Genomic DNA, 13,447 nt, shown 5'->3' on the forward strand with positions numbered 1-13,447 from the left:
CATATATACGGAATCTAAGGGAAAAAAAAAAAAAAAAAGGCCATGAAGAACCTAGTGGCAAGACGGGAATAAAGACACAGACCTACTAGAGAATGGACTTGAGGATATGAGGAGGGGGTGGGGTGAGATGTGACAGGGTAAGAGAGTGTCATGGACATATATACACTACCAAATGTAAAATAGATAACTAGTGGGAAGCAGCTGCATAGCACAGGTAGATCAGCTCGGTGCTTTGTGACCACCTAGAGGGGTGGGATGGGGAGGGTGGGAGGGAGGGAGATGCAAGAGGGAAGAGAAATGGGAACATATTGTATATGTATAACTGATTCACTTTGTTATAAAGCAGAAGCTAACACACCATTGTAAGGCAATTATACTTCAATAAAGATGTTTAAAAAAATAAAAAATAAAAAAAAATAAAATGTATGAACAAAAGGTAAAGGCAAAGGAACCAGAATAAGTAAAACAATTTTGAGAAAGCAGAATATAGTTAGAGGATATTAAGACCTACTGTAAAGCTATAAGTAAGACAGTGTGGTATTGGTGGAAGGATAGATACATAGTTCAATGAATAGGATAGAGAATACAGAAATAGACACATGCCAATACAACAAACTGTTTTTTTTTTTACATAAGTTAAAAAGCGATATAAAAAGCAAAATCTCTAGTCCTTATAATAACCCGAAAAGGAACACAAATCTCTTAAATGACTAAGCAAGACCATACAGTTAGTGGCAGCACCAGAATCAGAACACAGGTCTACCTACTCTTGCTATGACTGAGCCTCTTCCTCTCCATCTCCTAAATGTCACTCTGAGTTGAAGAGGGGAAAGAAATGGGAGGCCACCGTGATGCCACATCCCTGTGCTTTAACCAGTATGTTTCCTTTATATACTGGACCATCTAGTTCAGATTTTATTTGAAGCAAGTTTTGGCTTGCTTCAGTATGTATTTCATTTTCTATTTATCACCCTCTTTCATTCATGGCAGACAGGCTCTAGAGGTCCTGAGAATGTCTGAAACAAAGAATGCTATAAAACACCTTAGTAACTCTCGAAAATGCTAAGTGGACCCTGAATCAAAACTTCAAGTTTCAGAGAACTTACAGCCACTAACGATCTGCAAAACAAACAAACAACGCCACACCCTAGCAACTCTCAACCTTGGATCAAACTACAATATGTTGGAAGAGGTATTACTGAAAAGAGCTTGAAAGGGCAGCCTAAAAGGCAGAGGGTACAGAACATGGGCCATGTCCCTGTAAAGGGGACATGGTTCATAATATTGTGAATCAAGGGGCTGGTTCACAATACTGGTTATGATGTTCAAAACTGTCACTCAAAGAGAGGTGCATTATTATATATTTGCTTGTTGCTATTGCTTTTCTGATTAGAAGATACAGAGTCACTTTAGGTAACTTCCATTTAATTTAATATTTATTTTCATTTTATATCCAGGTCACATTTTCTACATTAAAATATAATCATGCTGACTCCCCCCACTCCCTCTACCCTCAGAGAAAAAAAGTGAAGAACTTTACACAACTTGAAAGAAAGATGGAATGCACAGAGAAGTTGCTACTGCACCCAAGTAACAAAGAACACAGAGAGATCAAACAGTAGACATGTCAGAAGTGCACAGAAGACAGCTCAGGGCTCGCAGCAGGAAGGAGGAGGAATTAAAAGACTAAAGCTTTTAAATGCTATCACTTGTGCCACAAGATTACCCTGAAAAGGCAGATAGGTCAGAAAGCAGGACCAAATAGGGGATTTTCCAAAGGCTGCTATCTAACAGAGTTTAAAATATCCATAGATTATATATATATATAAAAGATTCCATACACAGAAGAGCTTTCTCTTCCCCACCTTGCCTTTAGCATCCGGTCAACACTTTAGAAACTTAAAACCACTGTTAGCATGTCCGAATGTAGAACCGATATAGGTTTTTTCTTTCTTCAAAAATTGTATCCCAACTCTTGCCAACCAACAATTCTATTAATTATTTTCATTATGATTCCTCTGCATGGAAACCCAGTAAGGGATCATCAAGACAGGGCATCTCACTACTATCAGATCAATGCCAGTTGGGCAAAAGCTGCATGATTCTGTGTTACTCAGAGGGAGGGAGAACAGTAAGACACAGGAGTTGAAACTTATCCGCACCAAAGAGGAAAAGGAAACTCCTTTTCTAACCTATTCATTCAATAGGAAACAGCAGGTGGACAGGAAAAGTCATCTGCTTAGAGCAGACCCAGAGGCACACCATAATCTAAAAACAAGCGCTCAGGAAAGCGTCTCGGCTCGGAGAGGAAGCGTCTTTCAGACCCTATCTTGTCCCTAGTTTGGAGATCAAAGCATTGTAACTTCAGATAGTGATACTCTGGAGGGGGTGGACAGGGAAGGTCTGAGAGACCCAAATAATGAGGACACTAGGCAGCTAACTACACCACTACGTACGAATACACACATCAGTAAGAAAACTTCACCTCCAACCCTCAGCTACTTTAAACAAAGCACTGCAGTTCCAGGTTTTCGGAACAGGGGATATTTTAAAGTCTGTTAGCAGTTTAAAACATTGCAACACTGGCACAATATGTTACCTATTCTTTGTTTTTAATTACAGGGTAACACAGTAAACTCCAACACAAAGGTGGGGATGGGGGACTGCAAAAGGAATAAAGAAAACAGAACCAGTATTTCACAAGAGCATCGAGCCAGCGGTAAGTAGCAGCTAATGCTTTGCAGAGTCTCGAGGGTAGAATTCGCTCAAGGTGCTCTAAGGGATTCTCTTCAGCATTTCTTTGGGGAAGATTCGGAGCAGTTGCCAGCCAATGTCCAAAGTCTCATAGACAGTGCGGTTTTCGTAAGGACCTTACAAAAAATTGAGATTAGATGAATAAAGGCCAAGTACTTCCAACTTATCAGCGTTATTCAAAATTTATTGTTATGGGTCTAGCACTGTGAGCATGAAGTATAAAAAAGAAACACAAAGCAGTCAGGTCTCCCAGGACTGGATGTGACCAAATGTGGAAATGAGGGTCTAGACAGTAAGTACCCCTGGGAATCAGAGAAAAGGGAGAAAGCCCGCAGGCGAGACGTTGGGCGCCTGCGTGCGTGCGTGCGTGTGTGTGTGTGTTTAACAACGGGTGGGATCTAAAAACACTCCACGGAATAATGGAAACTAGACCCAGAGTTTTGTCCAGACAGTAGTGAGAAAAGCAGTTTCCAGCAACACAGGCTGACCTGAAGGAGGCTAGCACAGATACTTAGAAGGCCTTAAATGCCAATGAAGCACCTGAATAGGTCCACGTGAAAGTTTTCAAACTTGCTATTGCTATTATTATTTTTAATAGCAGCATCATTCTTATCCTGCAAATAAATCTCATTTTTTAACTAAGGAGTTAGAGTGGCTAGAGTTCTGCATTCTTTTCTCTACCAGAATAATTTTTATTTTTTTAAGATATTAAGGTTCTGCATAAATTTTTTTTTTTTTTTAGAAAACCCAACAATCATATGTTCTGGGGATTTTAATGGTACTTAAAAAATGTATCACACAAATAGAAAAGTGCACAAATCCTAAGTGTGCAGCTGATGCATTATTCCAAAATAAACACATCGTTTGTAAGTATCACTGAGGTCAAAAATAGAGTTTACCAGCATTACCAGGGGTGGCAGGGAAGAGACCAAACAAAACAGCTTGCAAGCCCTACACATGCTATGTAATAAAAACCATTATAGACTTTTTAACAGAAGGACAATCAATAAAATTAATACTAAATTTACCCCGGCAATGGCACATAGAGAGTCAGGGAGACTGGTGAAGATGCTGGCACTAACGGCCAAGGATGATGGGACAAAGGTCTGGACTAGGTCTTGGGACACAAAGAGTGGTCAGAGATCAGCAGCTTCAACATCGCCCAGGAACTTGTCAAAATACAGGCTCTCTGGCCCCACCCACACCTACCGAATCACAATCTGCACTTCAACAAGATCCCTGGTAGATTCAAAAGCATATTCAACTTTTGAGAAACACTGGCCTAAGTTTTTTTCATAGGAATGAAAAGAGAACAGGATAAGATGTTTCAAAGGAGAACAATGCAAATTAGCAAATATTTGATGACTGGAGAATAAATGAAGAGGCTTAAGAATGCCCAATTCCTGAGCTTGGGCTAACTAGGGTAATGGTCATGCCAGAGGTAGACAGAAATTGAAAAGGGAATTGCTAGGCAGGTGGTCAGTTGGGAAAAGACTTTGGTTCTCACCACGCTGAGCCAGAGAGGATGGCGGCATAAACACAGGCTTCCTAGCTGGAGATGTGGGATTAGAGCTTCCGAAAGAGGGTAAAGGCTCATACATAGCATGTTAGTCATCAGCATAGGGGGAAAAAAGCACAGAAAGAACAGGTAATTAAGCCTTTGGGAACATTAACAATTAAGAAGCAGGAAGATAAGAAATCAGGAGGATGAAAACAGAGGGACTGGGAAAGTCCTAAACCCCCAAAGCCAGAGGAGAGCATTGCAGAGAGGTTAAGAGGGAGGAGAAGTGGCAATGGAGGTAGGAGAGCAGAAGGCCGGTTGTAAGGAAGATAAAAAATAAGACAGGAGCTAAATAAATGGATAAAGAAATTGAAGGTAGAGGGGAAGGAACCAGAGGGCTAAGAACAAAGACATGGCAGGCGGCTGGAAGAACCTCTTCTCTAATCAGAAGGAAAATTGTATGGAGACCAATGTAAATTCTCTCAGACTAGGAAAGAAGTCCTCAAAACTACATATGATGCTGTTTCTATTCATAGGAAAATAGTAATCTTACCCTGAGCAATGAAGTTCCTCTCAAACTTCTGCAGAAATTCCAAGTAAAGCACATCATCTGAGGTAACGGCTTCTTCTCCAACTACGGCTTTCATGGCCTGCGCATCCTTACCAATAGCATAGCATGCATACTAAAGAGAAAAAAAGGTTTACATGAACCTTTATAAATGGTAACGGTACTCTGGGCTATATAAGTGTATTGCTGTAGCTATCTTCACAGTATTTCACATTATTTCCAAACATAATTCACATATGCAAGTATTGGAAAGACTTTATTATACAGCAGTCTCACTAAGGAAGGAGTCTTCAGGCATGCAATACATAGACATTACTAACACTCTACAAAAAATACACTCCCTCAATATATGAATGAGCTTCCATTTTGCAGAGCCTTTAAAAATCACAACTTACACAATAGGAGAAATCCATCTCTAAATTCTATTCAAAAAAAAAGATCTGGGTTATCAGTAGGTTTATTTATCATTTCTACTTTAAGGTCAAATGTATTTTTCTTTAATTATGCTTGGTATACAATCTCAGGACTATAGAAACCAAGGATTTCATAGAATATACACAGCTGTATCCCTTAGCGTTCTGGTGATTGCCTAATATGTTAAACAAAAAATTAGTTAGAATAGTCTTTCAGAAATACTCTATAATAAAGGTTACTAATAAAAACTTAATCGTCTTATGCCTTTTTTATTTAAAAACTACCTCATACAGCATTAGAGGTGGGTTTCAAGCATGTGATCTTTAATCTTTGTCATGAGCAGTTATCCTTATGAAAAAGACTCTTTGGCTCTAATGAATGTTTCTGTATTCCAGTATTCTATATTCTATATTCTATATTAAAATTCTACTTTGATGGGGGGAGAAGAAAAGTGATATGGAAGAAAGACAAGAGGTATAAGACAGCAGCATGAACTGAGAAAGTATTCATTTCTTTAAACACAATCCTGGAGAAAACATACGTACCAGCTGGTTAGATACATCGGCGTGATCCTTTCTGGTCATACCTTCTCCAGTAGCAGACTTCATTCACCGAGACAACGAGGGCAGCACATTAATAGGCGGGTAAATCTTGGGTAAAAGGGGAAGGGGGAAAATATTATATTTAAGTACAAAATTCAAGCTTTACTGGTAGTAAAGGAGGATTTTGAAACTCATTTTTATTGCTTAAATTGCATAAAACTGCTACATGTGTTTCCTAGATGATTCCTAATATCTCTTCTGGTAAGAAAAGGAAGTAAGAAACATTTTACAGGTTAAGATTTCTTTTTGAGAATCAAATCCAAAAAGTAAAATCTACAAAACAGTACAAGATTCTATTAAAAAACTGAATTTTCAACATCTGCCTACAACATCAAATCCAAATGGTCTTCTGAACTCTGACTCATAAAATCACACATAAAAAGATTAACAATAATTTCACCTAAAAGCTGATATCAGAAGCTGGCATCTACTAAAGAACCAATAAAAAATCTGTTTTTGATTATGCAGTCATAAAAAAGAATGAAATCTTGCTGTTTGCAACATCATGGATGGACCTTTAGGGCACTATGCTAAGTGAAATAAGCCAGACAGAAAAAGATAAATACCGTATCATCTCACATATATGGGACCTTAAAAAACAAACAAAAAAATGTCAAGCTCACAGATAGAGAACAAACTGGTGGCTGCCTGAGGCAGGGGATGAGTGAGCCAAATGGGTGAGGGAGGTTAAAAGGTACAAACTTCCAGTTATAAAATGAGTAAGTCATGGGGATGGGACTTTCACAGCATGGTGACTATGTACGTTAATAATACTGTATTGCATATTTAAAGGTAGCTAGAAGAGTGGCTCTTCAAAATTCTCATCACAAGAAAAAAAGTGTTGTAACTATGTGAGGTGGTGGATGTTAAGTGGACTTATTGTGGTGATCACCCTGCAACATATACAAACATCAAATCATGACATTGTACACCTGCGACCAATGTAATGTTACGTCAATTATACCTCAATTAAAAAAATTTTAACAATAAAAGACAAAGAAAAAACTCTGAAAAATCTGTTCTTGTATTAATAACAAAAGTGTGTGTGTTTAACAACGGGTGGGATCTAAAAACACTCCACGGAATAATGGAAACTAGACCCAGAGTTTTGTCCAGAGAGTAGTGAGAAAAGCAGTTTCCCAGCAACACAGGCTGACCTGAAGGAGGCTAGTACAGATACTTAGAAGGCCTTAAATGCCAATGAAGCACCTGAATAGGTCCACGTGAAAGTTTTCAAACTTGCTATTGGTATTATTATTTTTAATAGCAGCATCATTCTTATCCTGAAAATAAATCTCATTTTTTAACTAAGGAGTTAGAGTGGCTAGAGTTCTGCATTCTTTTCTCTACCAGAATTATTTTTATTATTATATATATTATTATTATATGTGACCTGGAGGGAGTCACTCACTCTTTCAGACCTTGTTACAGGGAAGAACCAAATCTGACTACACGGTGGATCTGTTTCTTTGACTTTAATCTTTGCCTTCCGCTGCTTTTGTTCACTAAAAGGATACTGTCTGTACATAATGACCTGCCTCGCGGGAACCCTGTTCCTCTGCCTGAATGTTAAACCAAAGTGCCTTTGTTCAGGGAAACATACGGACTCTGTCCACCTGTGGATGGCTGCAATTAAAAAGAAATTAACACATCCCCTCCCTGAGGCTGGCCATTCCAGGGGATATTCGCAAAACTAATGGCCCTTTTACTTTATCTCCTCATCTCCTCCCCATCTCTGTGCTATAAAAGAAACTGGCATCCAAACCCCGATAAGATGGTTATTTTGAGACTTTAGTCTGCCATCTTCTCGGTCTGCTGGCTTTCCGAATAAAGTCGTATTCTTCCCTCAATGCGTCATGTCTGATTTATTGGCCTGTCGTGCGGCAAGCACAGCAAGCTTGGACTCGGTAACAACCTTAGTTTATTCGGATGCGGGTGCTTTGTACCAGGTGAACTCTAAAGTTTTCCCTTCTCTAGGTAAGTTTACCTCAACACGTTCCAGAAGGTAAAAGAATAATCTCTCCTTCTGCTTGATTAAAGTAAGCAAACATCTACCTAAAGTGCACTTAAAATATTTGCTTTCCAGACATTTATGTAATATATTCCACCATGAAAATCTCAAGTTGTGGTCAATGTGTTGGAAAAAGTATGCACTTAATCAGTATTTCCAGTTTGGGTTTATGGCCTCTTGGTGGAAGCAAGTCAGGAGAGTCAAAAGCAGAAAGAGATAACCATCTCCGTGTGTCCCACCACCTTCTCCTACAGCAAGAGGGAACCCACCTGCCCCATGGCTGAGCACAACTACACCACACAGGAACTCACAGCGCCTGGCCCTGAAATCATCCGAAACCCAGGGCCAATGCAGATCTGTGAAACTGGGTCCTAAATGCTGCTTTTAATTGACATGCTTTTTTTATCTGTATTGTTTAGACAGCTGCAACGTAAGCATGATAGAAACATTGTTGAAATCAAGTATTTTTCAAACACATTGCTAAAGTTATAGGCTTTTACTTTTTTTTTCCCTCCTGCTTGAAATATTATTAATCTAGGATGGAACACAGCTCACCCTTCCTGTGCAGCAAAAGTACAGCTCAAGTTTCTCAATACTCTTTCTTTCCCAATCTTTCTAAATGATCAGGAAGAAAACATTTTACAAGACATCTGGGAACGTATCTTTTGCTGGCAAAGATGTTGAAAACAGAGAAAAAGTCAGAAAAAAATTACTTCCGATGACATCAAGACCGTATTTTGAAATTGTTACCGACCAGGGTTCTTGGCGTCCTTAAACAATAAAAATTGATCAAAGGCCAGACAAGAAATTCAGGCAAGGCTTTATTGGGGCCCCTGCTGCAGCAGGGGGGAGCGAGAACAAACAACAGGCTCCTTTGCTTGCGTGCTCCCTAAGCGGGGGCGAGCTTGCTGCTTATATGGCAGTGGTCCCCAAACCTTTTTGGCACCAGGGGCCGGTTTCATGGAAGACCATTTTTCCACGGACCGGCAGGGGGTGGGGTGGGGGGATGTTTCAGGCAGTAATGTGAGCGATGGGGAGCAGGAGATGAAGCTTTACTCGCTCCCCTGCCACTCACCTCCTGCTGTGCAGCCTGATTCCTACCAGGCTGCGGCCTGGGGGTTGGGGACCCCTGTTATATGGCGTGAGGGCAGGGGTGTGTCCAGGGGTCGGGCCAGAAGGGTGGCTTAGGTGGTTTGCCCACCGCTTAGGTGGTGTTGTGTGCAGGGGGCAAGTGCAGTACCCTGCTTTTGCTCTGGGATCTTCAAAAGTGGCAGTTGGGTTTTTTGGTCTCTTTGTATCTTTTGTCCAGAATTTGCCCCAACTGGGCGTGCACGTCGTTATTTTTAGTCCCATACAGTTTGTTATTTTGTTGCTCGAGGAGAGGTGTGTCGAGGTGCAAGCACTGCAACACTGCAGCAAAGGGCCCCAGGTCCCAGCAAAGGGTCCCAGGTCCCAGCCTGTCTCAAAATCAATATATGGCTGTTGAAAACAATACTAGAACACTGCAAATAAAAGGATGTTATTTGATACATGGCACAAATTTAGTTCTGACAAATGAATTGGCTTCTAAACTTCAAGAGTAACACAAAAGAAGAAAATGAAGTATGGTTAGTGTTATTAAGGAATGCCTCAAAGGAGTGCTGGGTAGTGGGCATATTCTATTAGCAGCTTCAAGGAATTAAAGTAATGAAATTAAAGGAATTAAAGTATTTAACTGTGAGTCTAGACTGTTTTAGGACTACTGGGAGAATAGCACTAACCCAGTGGCCTCCTGTATATGTTGAAAATAGTAATATGCAAATTGGGTCATTTGTACAAAATTTAGGAAGATTTCTCATTAAGAAGTTCCATTGACTTAAAGTGATACCAATATGTGTTTAGTTCAACATTAAACTACTTCAAATGGTAGGGAATTCCTTTAACCTACTGTTATGTTGAAGCCCTAACCCCCAGGACCTCAGAATGTGACTGTATTTGGAGAAAGGGTCTTTAAAGAGGTGATTAAGGTAAAAGGAGGCCATTAGGGTGGGTCCTAATCCAATCTGACTGGTGTCCTTACTAGAAGAGGACATTTGGACACAGAGAAGCACCAGGGAAGTGTGCACACGGAGGAAAGACCATGTGAGGACACAGCAAGAAGACAGTCATTTGTCAGCCAGGGAGAGAGGCCTCAGAAGAAACCAACCCTGGCAACACCTCGATCTGGGACTTCTAGCTACCAGAACTGTGAGAAAATAAATTTCTGTTGTTTAACCGTCTGAATGTGGCATTTTGTTACTGCAGCCCGAGGAAAATAATACTCTTAGCTTCTGGATTGGCCTGTGGTGGCCTTGCTGAGTGACTTGGATCGGTGAGTCCCTTACGGCTCAGCCACAAGCCGTTATACTCATGACCCTCAGGGTCTCACAAGGTTTGTATGCTGGGTGGGTGCCGTGTTCGCTACCACTCTCTAAGTCTGCCTTATTTCCAAAGGAGTTTAAGTTTCTCCTCAGACCATCACGGACCAGTCTAGTTCTGGCAAGCAGAAGGCACTCGGTGGCACTGTTGAAATTCAGGAAGTTTTCACGTTTAATTGTGTCTGCCAGTTGAATTCCCGGAAGAGTATGTGTCTGAGAAGGACCGCGATGGTACCTCCTGGCTAACTCAGACCATCCTTAACCACATTCCACACCGTCCGTGCCTAACAGACACTTGTTCACTGACTCAATTTTCAGGGCCAATTGGTCATTTCTAGGCCTTTCCATTCTTTCTAGCACAGGCTCCTTGTTTTCTCCTATAGAGAGGGCCAGTTCAGAGGCGTCCTCTATGAGTCATCGCTCTTAAGGACTCAGGGAAATTACCCTGAGTCCTTATTTTTGAAATGTGGCATCACTTATTTTTGAAATGTGACAGATTAAGCGCCTTACTAGGGAATGACCATTTCTTAGTTAATGAATGAAGGGCCTTGGTCGTGCCCTCCTCGGGAGCAGAGCCTCCAGAGCTTCAGAAGGACTTGGTGTGTTCTGTCCACCTTAGCGCAGGACCATGCTGGTATTTTCATGTAAGAAACTAAGGGTGTTAAATCAGATCATCTTATTAAAATAATAGAATATAAGATTGAAGGTAAGAAAGACTGAAGGAAAGGAAGAAAAAAAAATCAGAACCAAAAGAGATAACAGTGATAACATCGCAGGCCTGAGTCACCATCCTGAGAAAGGCTTGCTGGTGTCTAGGCACCTGAATTTTGGGAGGGCTTTCACCACTCCCAGAATTGAGAAGAGTGGCTCACTGCTGCCTAAGATGTTTATGCAAACAATGTGGTTGGTGCTGAACACTTGCTTTCCTTCTGGAATCTGGGATTTCGATATGTACCAGGGAGAGGGTGCCTACATGACCATCCCCCATAAAAGCCTGGGCTCCTAGGCTGAGGCTAAGCTCCCCTGGTTGGCAACATTTCACACATGTTGTCCTCATGGCTGGAGGACTTACGCGTGTCCTGTGTGGTTCCACTGGCAGAGGACTCGAGGGAGCTTGCCTCTGGTTCCCTCCAGACTTTGGTCCACTTGCCTTTTCCTTGTTGACTGTACTTTGTGTCCTGCTGCTGTAAGAAATCACAGCTGTGAATATAACCCTAGGCTGATTCCTATGAGTCCTTCCAGTGAATCATGGAGCCTGGGAGTGGCGTGGGGGACCCCAATACAGGAGTGATCACGGAGAACTGCCAGAGGCAAAGAACCCAGAGTGGAATGCAGCCTGGAGACATTCCCCATAGGACACAAGTCACCTCCATGAGAACTGCACAGAACAAGCTCTTAACATAGAGTCCTCCTTTCCACCTGTCACAGATGGGCCTTTCATAATAACAGGAGATCTGTTCTGCATTTCCACACTTTCAAGTAACAATCACAGGTCACAGGAAGACGCGTGACACAACATACTTATCTATTCCAAGCGCTTTATCTAGTAACAGGGCAACTCTACGAGGCTTTCTCAAGATTTGGGTCTTTCGGTGATTTCATTGCTTCTGAGAATGAGATTATTATCTTGTGCTCAATAAAACATACAAACAGATAAATGTGTTAATGTCTTTACTAACTGTTAGATTTGGGTAGACTAGTATAGGCTATGTGTGGTAGGATTAATTCTTAGATTTGCCAAAGTCCAAAAGAAGAGAACCAGGTAAGCATCAAACTTCACACTTGTCATCACAAGAAAAAGAATGTGTAACAATGTGAAGTGATGTTTGTTAACTAAACTTATTGTGGTAATCCTTTCACAATAGATACATACATCAGATCATTATGTTGTACACTTTAAACTTACACAATGTCATGTGTCAATTACGTCTCAATAAAACTGGAAAATAAATTTCACGCTAATGGTAGACATCTTGAACAAAAATTCCATTTTTAAATAATTTGTGAGGAAGAGTGAAAGCCACTGAACAACTAAACCCTTCTGAGACATTCCGTATGGATTTTTAACCTCTTTCAAGAGGCTAACTGTCCATTTTAATATTAGGGAAAAGTAGACAATCCTGCAACAGTGGAATGAAAAATTCCTCCATTCAAAATTTTCTTCTCAAATCAGAATATTTAGATTTATCCTACACTATGTTTGTAAGGGAAACATACTACCACAAGATTTTGCTCTCATTTATGCAAAAAATAGTAGCTCTCTTACAGTGTTTGTCACAATTCTGATTTCAGAGGAAGTGTTAACTTAAATAGGATTTAGCCAAATATGTTTAAAAATATGTCAAGATCGGGACTTCCCCGGTGGTCCAGTGATTAAGACTTTGCCTTCCAAAAGGGGGTGCAGGTTCAATCCCTGGTCAGGGAGCTAAGACCCCACATGCCTCAGGGCCAGAAAAGCAAAACATAAAACAGAAGCAATATTGTAACAAGTTCAATAAAGACTTTAAAAATGGTCCACATCAAAAAACTCTTTAAAAAAAATATGTCAAGATCAAACAGCTGTTTTTAAACTAATTGTGTATTTAAAGCTGTTTTGGTAGTTTTAGTGACAAAATAGAGATGCTTTTTTCTCAGCATTTTAAATTTGAGTTAGCAATACTGTTAAACCAAAATGATTAGGGTCATACGGTTCACACTGTAATTTCAAAATTAACTCTTACACAAGAGAAGTTAATCTTAGAATAGGACAAAGAAATATATACTTGAAAACTAAGTTTAAGTAAATGTGAAATAAGTCCTTTGCAACATATAATTGCCATTTCCTAAGAAAAGTAAAAGGCTGTGTGTTAGAGCAGAGGTAAGACAATTCTCCATGGGTTTCTCACATTTCTGCACATCTTACAAACAGAAGCACTGACAGCCCTTTATTCTCAGCTATCTTGCCAAGGATGTTTAGATAGAAAACAGCCTTGTAAGATAATGTCTTCTTCCAGAGGTAAGGGCAAGCATGCTTACCTCCCAAAAGATTCTGGTTCCCTGAACTCTTGTCTTATAACCCACTGTGCGTGCAGGCATCCATCTGTGCCTATCCACACAGCCCCTGCGTGACTCAGGGTCAAGGAGAACCAAGGCAAATATTCGGATGCCCATGCTGGCTGCAGTGGTTTATGAGTAACCAAGTAAGTAATAGAGTCCTTTGTT

General features: G+C 40.5%; 1 protein-coding gene across 6 annotated transcripts in view; it reads right to left on the reverse strand.

Annotated features, from left to right (window-relative positions):
- Nucleotides 1–2,303: 2,303 nt before the first annotated feature.
- Nucleotides 2,304–13,447, reverse strand: part of LOC130706595 (contactin-associated protein-like 3) — a 164,663-nt gene continuing 153,519 nt past the window's right edge. For 3 of the 6 annotated variants that reach the window (XM_057539246.1, XM_057539240.1, XM_057539247.1), the window contains 4 exons: nt 11,319–11,430; nt 5,783–5,887; nt 4,809–4,938; nt 2,304–2,870 (listed from right to left, as the gene is read on the reverse strand). In XM_057539246.1, coding sequence (XP_057395229.1) covers nt 5,871–5,887; nt 11,319–11,430 — 129 coding nt within the window. In that variant the 3' untranslated portion in view covers nt 2,304–2,870; nt 4,809–4,938; nt 5,783–5,870. Of the gene's footprint in view, nt 2,871–4,808; nt 4,939–5,782; nt 5,888–11,318; nt 11,431–13,447 lie in introns of those variants that run through there. The other 3 variants (XM_057539241.1, XM_057539243.1, XM_057539244.1) reach the window with 3 other exon arrangements.

The sequence above is a fragment of the Balaenoptera acutorostrata genome (assembly GCF_949987535.1).
Source record: "Balaenoptera acutorostrata chromosome 6 unlocalized genomic scaffold, mBalAcu1.1 SUPER_6_unloc_2, whole genome shotgun sequence".
NCBI classification, from domain to species: domain Eukaryota; kingdom Metazoa; phylum Chordata; class Mammalia; order Artiodactyla; family Balaenopteridae; genus Balaenoptera; species Balaenoptera acutorostrata.